The following is a 12841-nucleotide window of genomic DNA, read 5'->3' as shown; positions in this document are numbered from 1 at the left end:
ATGACCCAGCAATTTCACTTCTAGGTATATACCCAAAGACTTGAAAATAAAGACTCAAACAGAGATTTGTACATCAATGTTCATCACAGCACTATTCACAACAGCCAAGGTGGAAACAAACTAAATGCCCATCAATAGATGAATGAATAAATAAAATGCTGTACATACGTACAACAGACTACTACTCAGGTAGTAGGAGAAATGAAGTCTTGATACATGCTATAATACAGATGAAGCTGGAAGACATGCTGAGAGAAAAAAGTCAATCGCAAAAGGACAAATATTGTATAACTTCGCTTAGATTAAGGACAGAGACGCACAGCTGATTATGGTTGCTGTAACTGCTGTCAATAAGTTGTACAACTGTGAAAAGTTGAATCGGCAAAAGCGGTTTACAGATATATTTACAACGATGACCAAAAAATAACAACAACAACAAAAAAAATGTAGCTGCTGAGGCTGCTTACGTACAACCAAAAACCTCACGGAGTTGGTTCCTTGGTTTGGACGTTTAGGGTCATGGTTTCATAGGACATCCAGTTAATTGGCCTAGTAATATGTTCAGTGCATCTGTTGTACTTCCTAGTTTGTTGCATAGTGCCTGGGGTCTTAAAAATTTGCAAGCAGCCATCCAAGGCACACTAATTGGTCTCTATTTGCCTGGAGCAACAGAAGAACGAGAGTCAGGAACAGGAGGACTGGAATGTGTGCCTAATCGCCTCCATGAACAACTGCTTCCTTTGCCACAAGACCTGGAGAGCTGGATGGCGCCCAGCTATCACTATTGAACACTTTGATCAAAGATTCTATAGAAATCATCCTAATCAAAACGGAAAAAATGCAGAACAGAATTTCAAATTCTCACGGACTCCAGACTTCCTGGAGCCATGAAGGTTAGGTGAACCTCTGAAACTACTGCCCTGAGATAATCTTTAAAACTTACACCAAAAATACCCCTTCAAGTTCTCTTAAAACCAAACAATAGTTTAGCTTAACCAGTAAAAAAATGTCTCCCTTGAGCATTATGCTCTTTTAAGATCTACATGGGATCAAGAAGCCCTGGTGGTGCAGTGGTTAAAGTGCTTGGCTGCTAACCAAAGATCAGTAGTTCAAACCCCCAGCTGCTCCATGGGAGAAAGATGTGGCAGTCTACTTCCGCAAAGATTTACAGCCTTGGAAAACCTATGCGGTAGTTCTACTCTGCCCTATAGGGTCACTATGAATTGAAATTGACTTGACAACAGTGAGTTTGGTTTGGGATATGGGACCAAATTGATAACAGCAATTTGAAAGATTAGATAGGAACTTTAGGAAGCAGTGAATTCATGTTAATGGGAGAGGAACAACTCAGAAAAGGGGGGTGAGAATGGCTTCACAACTCAAAAAATGTAATCAATGTCACTAAACAGTACACGTAGAAACTGTTGCACTGTTGTAAAAAAAAAAAAATTTTTTTAAGAAAACAAAGAATTTTATGAAGGCGTTTTTACCAATACCCTCAAACACTGAAAAAGATACTAACCCGTTGCTGGACAGGGCAGAACTGCCCATATGGTTTCCGAAGAGTGCCTGGTGGATTTGAACTGCTGACCTTTTGGTTAGCAGCTGTAGCTCTTAGCCAGTACACCATCAGGGTTTCCGAAAAAGACACTAATAGCCTAATTTATTATGTCTATGTACCAGACACCGGAGACCTACTGGCGCAGTGGTTAGGAGTTACAGTGAGCTATAGCTGCCAACCAAAAGATCGGCAGTACAAATCCACCAGCCACTCCTTGGAAATCCTATGCTGTAGCTCTACTCTGTCCTATAGGGTTGTTCGGAGTCCAAACTGACTTGATGGCAACAGGTTTGGTTTTGGGTTGGATGTGCCAGATACCATTCCAGGTCACTTACATACACGTAATCTCTAATTCTCCAATAACCTCATAGGTTAAACTCTTTTCTCACTCCCATTTTAGAGTGCAGAAACAGGTTCAGAAAAGTTAAATAATTTGCCAAGGTCACAGGTATTAAGTCAAAGGCGGAAAATTAAACCCAGTCACTCAGTCCAAATATATGCTCCTTTTCTCACAGTGCAACATAGTTAAGAAAACATCTCAGCAAAAGAAGCTACACAAACAGCCAATGAGCACATAAAAAGATGCTCAGCATAAAGGAGAATGAAGAACACCGAAAACACAAGGAAAATATTAGCCCAAGAGACAGAAAGGGCCACAAAAACCAGAGACTCCACCAGCGTGAGCCCAGAAGAACTAGATGGTAACCCGACTACAACCAATGACCGCCTTGACAGAGAACACAACAGAGTCCCTGACGGAGCAGGAAGAAAGTGGGGGGGCCAAACTCAATTCTAGTTAAAAGACCAGACTTAATGGTGTGACTGAGACTGGAGGGACCCTGGAAGACAGGGCCCTCGGACTCTGTTAGCCCAGAAATGAAACCATCCCTGAAGTCAACTCTTCAGACAAAGATTAGACTGGACTATAAGACATAAAATGATGCTCCTGAAGGGGCTGCTTCTTAAGTAGACACACGAGACTAAACGGGCAACTCCTGTTCAGAGGCGAGATGAGAAGGTGAAAAAGGACACGGGAAATCCGGGATGGAAAGGAGGAGTGTGCTGTCACATTACAGGGACAGCAACTTTGGTCACATAACAATGTGTATAAATTTTTGTATGAGAAACTAACTTGAACTGTAAACTTTCACTTAAAGCACACACACACTAAAAAAGATGCTCAGTATCTTTACCCATCAGGGACATGCAAATTAAAACCACTATGAGATTCCATTACCACTTACCTTAACGGTCAAAGTTAAAAAGTCTGACAATGCCAAGTGTCAGCAAGAATGCAAAGCAAATTGAACTCTCTTTCATTACTGGTAGAGTATTTGGCAGTTTCTTATAAAGTTTTACACTTATACAGCCTAGCAATTCCACTCCTAGGAAATTTACCCAAGAGAAATGAAAAAATACGTGCACAGATTTTGTACACGAATGTTCATAGCAGCATAAGAATTAGCCAAAAACTAGAAACAATCCAAATATCCCAAGGTGAATAAACTGTAGTACATTCATACAATGGAATACCATTCAGAAATTAAAAGGAATGAACGCTGATTCAACTCAACTTTATGCTAAGCAAAAAAGCAAATACAAAAGAGTACATACTGTACAATTCCATTTATATGAAATTCTAGAAAAGGCAAAACCATGTTAGAAACAAGATCGGTGTCTGCCTATAATGTGGACGGGTGGGTGGAGGTGGGGAAGGACTATAAAGGAGCATGAAGGAACTTCCGGGGGGTGATGGAAATGACTGTGGTGGTGTTTACATGGATGTATACATTTGTTAAAACTAAATTTATACACTTGAAATGGGTGTATTTGATCATACGTAAAGTATATGTCAATAAGGTTAATTTTTTGTAAAAGGCCACTGAACTCGAGATGAGTAGACAGAAGGTCATTTATGAAAAAGCAGAGCCATAACTTAACAAGTTAAGGGTGGTGATAAGGAAATGGAAGCTGCAATAACAAGCTACCACTGCAAACTCACATGTCCTAAACGAACCTAAACTGCTCCTCTTAACTGTTCTGCCCATAACCTTTCCCATCTCAGATGACAGCAATTCCATACTCCCTGTTGTTCAAGTCAAAAAAGCTGGAGTCATTCTTTACTCTCTTTCTGACACCCCGCATCTAATCCATAAGTAAGCCCTGTTGGCTCTACCTTCAAAATACATCCAGATGATGACCACTTCTCACTGCTACCACCTTAATCTCTTGCCTAGATTACTCCAATAGCCCAACTAGTCTCCCAGATTTACCCCTGCCCCCTACAGTCTATTATTAGCCCAGCAGCCAGAGTAATCTTTTCAAAACCCAAGACATATCGTATCACTCATCTGCTCAAAAATGTACAACTACTCCCCATTTCACTCAGAATAAAAGTCCATGTTGTTATAGTGGCCTACCATAGTCACATGAATTGGCTCCCTGTTACCTTCCTGATCTCATCTCCTACTACTCTCCTCCTTGCTCAGACTGCTCCAGCCACATGCTGGCATGCTTGCTCTCAGCTTCAGGGCCTTTACAATGGCTGTCTCTTCTGTTTAGATTACCTTTCTCCCCTGCACAGCTTATCAATCCCTAACCCCCTTCAGGTCTCTGCTCAGGTATGTCCTTCTCAGTGAGGTCTACCCAGATCATTCTATTTAAAATTGCAAACCTCCCTATACCTTGCACTCACTGATCTCCCGTATCCTACTCAACTTTTCCTTTTCTTCCAAAATACCACTTTGTAACATAATGCATAATTTATTATTCCTCCACTCCCTCCATAAAAGGGATCTTTGTTTTGTTCACTGATGTATCTCAAGTTCCTAGGACAGTGCTCAGTTCAATAAATACCTACTGAATACATTAATTTTTAAATAACTGTGTCAGGTACTGGTAAGCACTTTACATACACTATTTCATTTAAACCTTAAGGCAGCCCTGGGAAGTATGCATTATCCTCAATTTACAATTTAGAACCATAAAGGTTAAATAACTTGCCCATAGTTAGAGTACTAAATGTAGCAGTAAAAAAAAGAAAACAGGATTTAACTCAACTATGCATAACTTCTAAGTCTTTAACCACTACAGTTTTCTCAAGGTTTTGAGTATAAACGGGAAGAGGACTAAGATGCTTCAAGTAACTAGGTTGAGAGAATAAAGAAGACACTGATTTGGGATCCAGAGGCAAATAATTAATTTTGGGGGGAAGCTCCTTCAATTTTCTTTGCTTCTAGTCCTAGTCCTGTGGAGGCAGAAATAAAAGCTAATGGTTATTATTACAAAGACACCATAAAAAGGGAGCAAGAGAAATAAGAGACACCTCCCCCAGCCACAGTCTGAGCTCTATGGATGAGAAAACACAGGTCAGCGCTTTTTCTCTAAATTCACTGGAATGCTTTTACTCAGTGGCATGGAGCAATACATTAGCAGTGTTTTTTGCCTTAAAATGTTTTTTTCTTCTAGATCCTGTTCGTATAATACAAGTGTTGGCAAAATTATTTTTGGAAATTACACGATCTGTATGTAAGTATTCACAGACTTAAATCTGTGGGAAAGATACTGATTTCTGCCAGTGTTACCATTTTTGGAACACAGCCACACTTGTTTGTTTACATATTGTCTGTGGCTGCTTTCACACTACAAAGGCAGAATTGGGTAGTTGCAACAGTGACCTTAAGCCCACAAAACTGAGAATATTTACTCTCTGCCCTTTACAAAAAACAAACTAGTACTAATAAAATGTAAATTTCCGGATGGTTTGCCAGGCCTTTCTTCTGAGGCACCTCTAGGTGGACTTGAACCATCAACCTTTAGGTTACCAGCCTAGTGCTTAACCATCTGTGCTACCCAGGGATTCCCCCTTATATATAAAATTATCAAATAGTAAAATCTGGACAATTTGCTTTTAATTTTCCAAGCAAACAAACTAATAGAACAGGGAAGCAAATTACTCGTAGATTCTTACACATTTTAAAAATCCTATAACCTATCCTCCCACCCTCCAAAGATATGTTGTTTGGTTTGTCAGCCACAAAGAATGAAACCTAATATCATAAAATTAAAGAAAACAAAAACTCTTCATTGTATAGGTAAGATCAGAAATCTTTTTCTTAACACAGCCTAATCAAGAAATCTTTCAGTTTTCTCAAAGGAATATTTAGATGAGTCTTAACGTTTTGCAACTAAAGTGACAGGCTATGCTATTCATGACTACAGTTAGAAAAGTAATTTAGCAACTTGATAAAGACAACTGTATGTAAACAAACTACAAAGGAAAACAAGAAAAATATTGAATATAAAATTAGGTCGGAATTTTTCAAAAATGTTCTTTAAAGTAAACAGCAAAGAGCAACCAATCTTCTCCAGCCATGGAGGCTGGGTGAAATCCTGGAACTACGGCCCTGAAATAAGCTTTAAACTTTAAACCAAAAATACCCCCAAAGTCTTCATAAAACCAAACAACAGTTTAGCTTAACCAGTAAAGAATGTCTGCCTTGAGCACTGTGCTCTTAAGACCTATCTATTTGGGATCAAACTGCCAACAGCAACTCAAAAGATTAAACAGGGACCTCAGGGGGCAGCGAATTTATGCTAATAGAGAAGGAACAACTAGGAAAAGGAGGGTGAGAATGGTTGCACAACTCAAAGAGTGTAATCAATGTCACGAATTTACATGTAGAAATTGTTGAATTGGTGTATGTTTTGCTGCCTATATTCTCAACATCAAAATAAAATCATTAAAAAAAAAAGAGCAACCAATCCAAGATATTATTCATTAAAACTTCACCAAAATCACCTAATACATTTAACTTAGAGTTTAATAGGCATCTCAGCTTTTTTACATCTTAAACCTAAACTTCTGACATAAAATTCTGAAGGTATTTATTGATTTTCTAAAAAGAGTCTCCTCAAAACAAAACAAAAAAATGATTAAAATTTTCACATTGTTTTCCTCAAAATTAAATTTGCTATATTAACAGAATTAGAAAGTCACCCATGAACTATTTCTAAACACTCAGTTTTAAGCCTACACAGCCTTTTTCCACTTTTCTCTTAATTTCATTTTTTTACAACACTGTAGTCACACACATTTTAGTAAATACAAAGTGTGTCAATACTTTTAAAGGAATTAAGTTTTAAATATTACATGTAGAAAACATACTAATCTCTTTAAGGACTAGAATATTCCATGGTGAATGTTATATACAGGAAATTAATAATAAGTGATATAAAAAAAATTTGACAATGATTTTAAGAAAACTGTATTATATCTTTATAATAGAGAATGAAAACAAATCTGATCATATGCCTGTGTAATAAGACCTATGATTATTAAAATATACAACCTGAGATAATCTCTAATGAAACAATCCACAATATTTCAAATTGCAAATAAATGTTTCCTACCTTGCCTGCTTCTCTTTCTAAGTCGACATACTCCCGGCTAGGTGTTTGTCGTTGTTCTCCCTGCCAGCTGGCCGGAAAAAACTGGAGAGACAGATTGGTTCCTGTGGCCACAAAAGCCTTTTAGAAAAATCAATACAAACAGGATCAGGAGCAGGACATTACATAAATTATGCAGGCAGTCATTTATTTTTACATCAGTTTATGTCTTAAGCCAGGCAGCACAGAGAATACTTAAAACTAAAAAACATGCACTCATCATTTTTCTAAAGTATTAAGTTACAAACATCTGATTCCACTTTGCGGACATTTGCCATTGGCTGCTTAAATATAAAATCAGACACAGAATCAATTCTTTCTTTCAGGTCATTTTCTGCTGACGTTAGGATCGCACATTGCTAATGTCTCACTAGACGCCACCACCCTGCATTTAAAAACTCAATTTTTAAACATGAAAATCTCTGAAGACCTAGAGATTTTGAATTTTAAAGCATTGAAATTTAAAGCATTTGTACAATTTAAAGTTGTACAAATGAGACAATTTAATTCTTGATCTTCCCAGCTCAAAGAAGCACCATGCTCTAACCTCCATGTTGAAAAATGCACTTGGGACTATTGCTCCTGTGATAAACCATACATTAACATGTACAGTATCTGTCAGCTAAAACCTTAAAAAAAAAAAACCTTGGGTAATGCAAAAATACTCACTTTCTAAAACCTGACTTTAAGAGAACTGGATCCAACTATAACAAGAGTGTTCATCTAATATTTATAAGATTTGGATGACACAGCTCAACAGACAGAACAATCTAAAACCATTTCAATAAAGTGTCATGCTGTGTAGCCCCTGAGCAATTTAACTCTATATTTACTTCCGCCACGTAAAAAAATAGGAATCGACTCAAAGGCACTGGGTACTGGGGGGGCCTCTCTTCCTGAGGGAAATTCAGAAATAAGAAATAAGCAAAAAAAGTTTTTTTTTGAAACACACTTTTAATCATCTAAATGTAAACTCTTCTTTGCTAAAACCATAGAAAGTTTTTGCTTGTTTTATTTTACTAATTAAAGCTCTGACACATAATTTATTACCAAGCAGAGTCTTCATCTGAAAGCAAAGGGTTCACATTTTGGGTAGTTTGTTTAAAGCCGTCAGCTGCTTCAGCTATCTAATTCCCCTGATGATTAACAGCATAGATTCTTTAGAGGTAAAAACTATATTTCCTATTTTTACTCTTGGTATTGTAGGTACATCTGTCAACCTAAGTGCTACATCTCTAGACTTGTGTGATGGCATTTCCCTAAATCAACTGGGCTACCCTTTGATTGTGGCAAATATTTTATGTGAATAAAAACTTAAAATTTTTTTTTACCTGCACTTTTAGCATAAGTTTAAAAATCAGTCAAGTGAAAAGAAGTAAATCAGCAACAGCACCATCAACACCAGTTCAAATGAAATAGACTCTGGAGGCAACTGTCCAGTCTGTGTGACATGGGGCAAATACTTAACTTCTCTGTGCCTCAGCATCCTCACAAGTTAACATGTGTGCAAAATGCTTACAACAGCACTTACTGAGTAAATGCTATTTAAGTATTTGCTAAATATAGTAAGAGAAATAACTTTGAGCTTGATTAAAAAAAAAAGTCAAGTTTTTCAGCTTCAAATAATGGAATTCTCAGAACAGAGCGGTGGCAGATAAGCAAGAGATTAGCCCATGAATGAATACCGTGTCAAGACCCCTCAGCAATGTTTCTTCTGCTAACAAATCCTCCCCTACCAGTGTACCCCAAAATAGCTCTGCTAAGTAAACGCAGTCTGCAGATTTCATTACCTCACCTCCTGCCTGAATACCAACCTTAGAAGAGATTTCCTGCTTCATCACTTTATGTCCATTATCTCATCAAGATTTCCCTTTCTGAGACAGAAGTGGTAAGAACAGATCACTCTAGAAGATCAGTTCCCAAACTTATTTGACCACACAACTTTTTTTTTTTAATGGAATATCTACACATACATAAAAGATGGCAAAATTTGGTTCAAAAACATAAAAATGGTACACTGACATAATGTCTATATGTACAATTTCCAGATTGTACCAATTATATTTTACAGAATTCATAAATTATAGAACTGTACACCTTGTGCCAATTCAATATACTTTTTACCGTCCAATTTTCAGGACTAAAAAATATACTAGTTTTTACTGCTCTCAGTAGAGACAGCATATCTGTCATACGAATTTTTTTCTTTCATTAATCATTAGTGTCGAAGACATTTCCAACACCTTTGCTATTATGAGAACCTGTAAGAAGAATAAATCAGATTCTATCAAATAGATTCTACCTCTTACCTCTAATCACTTTTACTTCAGGCTGTAATAAGTTCTTTTATAGTTAAAGTGAGCTAAGCATCGAGGCCCTTAAATCCTTTCACATCTAAGTATAAAATAAATTCTTCATTAATCTCATTGATGTGTTGAGATGTTCAAAATAAGAATTTTTAAAAAGGAGGGAAAAAAGGACAATTAGGCCTAGAGATGGGTTAGAAGTTACTTTGGGAACTATGTTTATTCTTATATGGCTGCTGTCAGAGTAGAGGCAAAATAATAACCTTTTCCACAATCTATTTTTCACAACCAAGTAAGTAGAACCCGCAGTCTGTTCCTAACTCATAAATTTCAGGCATTACATTAGGCAGCCAATAAATTCAAGCAATCAAGTACCTACCAGGCAAAAGGCATTATGAAAAGTACCTACAGAAATAACACACATATACACATATACACACACACACACACACACACACAGAGTTCTGTAGTCTCCACCCTCTAAGAATTGATAATCCTATAATTTGTGGGTAATACTAAATTAACAGGGAAACCAGAGAGAGAAATGTGAAATTCCTTTCCAGATACAAATAATCACATCATTCAACAAAATAAAACGTGTGCTGTCTTAAGTGCAAATTTTACACCTTCTTTAACCTTTAATACTTCTCAGAAATAAAGAACTTATTAAAATCTGTAGGATTAGATATTAGGAAAAGGGGAAAGGCATAGAACATATGACTCATCCCTGGAAAGAAATGCAAAACAAACGACCTATAATACTGCTATATAGCAATAGTATAATACAACAATTCAGATATACTCTGGGTTTAATTATGCCCTCAGTCATAATTACTTGCAGAAAATCTGGTATGACAGAAAACAACCCAATAGCTATGCTTTACCAGGTTTCTGAAAAACCTCAGTTTTAAAAGATATCCAGAGAACCTTTTCTCACCTTTTACAATTACATCAGATCACCTCCAGGAACTCCGCTGGTCAAGCATACCATCTACCTTTTACAAAATGCAATTCAGGCAAAGCTGTGGTGGCTGGACCAACTAATGAATGATTCTTCTACCACTTCTACCACTCAGTGCCACAACCAAAACTTACATCTTGCATATTTGAATCATATGAATATTGTAACTACGTAAGAAACTTTGGAGGTGACTAAGAGCTGGAGATTTCTTTCATAACAGGATTCAGCGGTCAAATATTCCAGAGCTTGTCAGCATCCATAATAAAATTCTAAAAACGCTTCATTTTAAATATAAAAATATTCTTTAAAAATAAACCGATTTGGATGATGAGCTCTAGAATTAGCGGTGATGGCTGCACAACTTTGTGAATATATTAAGAACCACGGAGTCCTACACTTTAAAGGGCTGTATTTTATGGTATGTGGATTACAGTGAATTATATCTCAATAAAAAAATAAAATGATTATCTGTAAAGGAGATGGGAGGAGTCATTTTCCCAATGTCTTCCTACTAACCCAAACCGCACCGCACGGCAGCTTCAAGTCTTTGCAAATGGCATGGGCTCAAGTCACAGAGATTACTACAGGATTCTATTAGACAGAGCAACTTTTTTCTTTTTTTAATCATCAACCTCTTCTCTTTAGTTTCTGCCTACCCAACTCTTTGGCCTCATCATCTCCTCATTCGCACCTCCAACAGAACAAACCAAAAGAAAATGAGGACAACTTTTTCAACACAACGTTTGGTGGAAGCAAGGCATCAAATCTACCACCAAAAAAACGAAATCAACTGTGGGTTTTGCATATCCACGCAATTCTTTAGGAAATGCAGCACTAAGGTTTCTTAGGTTTGAAAAGAGATGATAATGGTTTGTTTCTCACCCAGCTCGTCCTTAACATACTAATAAGACAGCACTTCTTTGGGGCTTCCCCCCCCCCCCCGCCCATTAGCACGTTAGATAACTGACGGAAAGATTTGTTCTCGCTACACTGGGTGAAAACATGGCTTCACGTGTACATTGGCCAACAAATCTAACTTTTAAGAAACTACCGCCTAGAAGCCAGAACCTTGAATGAAGCCCAATTTTTTTTTCTAATGGGCTTTTTCTTTCTACAAATACCCTGAACCCTTCATCAATGCCACAGCCTAGATATACAATGACCCTTCCTTGTTTAGTTTGGCTCGGATTTGAGTCCCCCTCGTGGTAAACTGCTTGCCGAGCCGCGTCTGGGAAACGTAGCCCACCCGCAGCGGCCACAGGGAAAGCGTTTCCCCGCGAGGACGCCGCCCGCCAAGGTTTGGTTTCGCATTTTGAATCCCGAATAGGAAGTGAGACGGCGCCCGCTCAGTTCCGGGAGCCGCGGCGACGGCTGCGCCGCCCGAAACCGGCCTGGGCCGCGGCGGCCCCCGCGCAACAAGTGACCCGCGCGCGCTCCAGTCCCCCGCGCGCCCCAGGCCCAGCCGACTTACGATTTCCGAGCGGCCGTCGCGACAGGCATTCTGGAAGCGCGCCTGGCGCTCCTCGTGGGGCCGGTCCCTGAAGCCCGTGTACTTAATCTGCAAGGCAGAGACGGCTCGAAATCAGGAGGCAAATCCGCGGCGCCGCCCGCGCGCCCGCCCGCCCCGCGCGGTGCCGATAAGGACAAGCAGAGTCTGCGGGCAGACAGCCGCCCGGGCGAGATTGCCCCTCCGCGGACGCGCCGGCCCCAGGCACCGCGCCGCTCAAACTTTTCTCCGCCTGGGCCCACTCGGGGCACACTGCGGCCTCTGGCCCGCCCTCCCGCCCGCCTCACCTCACACTCGCGGCTCAGCTTCCTGAAGAACTCCTCGTTCTCGAACTTGCTTCTCTGGTCGGGCACGACGCGCGGCATCTTTCCGCCCCGAAACCGTGCCGGCCGGCCAGGCTCAGGGCTTGCGCGGACACCAGCTGGCCGGCTCGGCGCTGACCGACTGACCGCCCACCAGCGGCGCCCCGACTCCCGTTTCCCTTTGTTTCAGGCGCCCGCCCGCCCGCGTGGGCTCCCGCTCCAGGGAGTCTGAGGCGCCGCAGCCCGCTCGAGCCCAGCCCACGTCGCCACTGCTGCCTCAGCCGTTGCCTACCGCCCGCGCACACCCAGCTCTCGCCGCCCCCAGCCGCCGCCGCCGCCGCCGCCGCCACTTCCTCTCACCGCCCACCTCGCGCGCCCGCCGGCCCCGCCCCCGCCGGCCCCACCCCGCCTCCTCGCGCGCCCGCCCACCCCAAACTCTGGCAAACAAGACGCACCATTCACAACTCTGCGGCGCCCACCGCGCATGCGCCACCCGCCGCCAGTTTACCCGGTCGCGCGGCAGCCGCGGACCGGAGGTCCAAGCGCTGCGCGGCCTTTTCGCCTTGGCCGGCCCCGGGCCACTCCGTGTGGAAACGCCCTGTAGAGATCTGCCGGACCTTGGCGGCCAAGAGCAGCCAGTGCGTGCCCTTTTTCCGCCCTTCCTCGGTGTTCTGGAACTTCAGGAATCCCCAGCCACGGGGAGTAACTCCAGATTGCCACCTGAACGCGAGGGAAGCCTGAGTCCAGGCTGTATGC

The 12841-nt window shown here is 40.9% G+C and overlaps 1 protein-coding gene across 2 annotated transcripts in view; it reads right to left on the bottom strand.

Annotated features, from left to right (window-relative positions):
* Positions 1–12420, bottom strand: part of CBFB (core-binding factor subunit beta) — a 58387-nt gene extending 45967 nt beyond the window's left edge. For both annotated transcript variants that reach the window (XM_049864000.1, XM_049863999.1), the window contains exons 1-3: positions 12071–12420; positions 11748–11834; positions 6974–7090 (exon numbers count right to left, since the gene is read on the bottom strand). In XM_049864000.1, the coding sequence (XP_049719957.1) occupies positions 6974–7090; positions 11748–11834; positions 12071–12148 (282 nt within the window). In that variant the 5' untranslated portion in view covers positions 12149–12420. The remainder of the gene's footprint in view (positions 1–6973; positions 7091–11747; positions 11835–12070) is intronic.
* Positions 12421–12841: the final 421 nt, after the last annotated feature.

Source organism: Elephas maximus, chromosome 21, assembly GCF_024166365.1.
Source record: "Elephas maximus indicus isolate mEleMax1 chromosome 21, mEleMax1 primary haplotype, whole genome shotgun sequence".
Classification (NCBI taxonomy): Eukaryota; Metazoa; Chordata; class Mammalia; order Proboscidea; family Elephantidae; genus Elephas; species Elephas maximus.
Note: the sequence above shows the minus strand (reverse complement) of the source record. Positions and strands in the feature narration are given on the sequence as shown.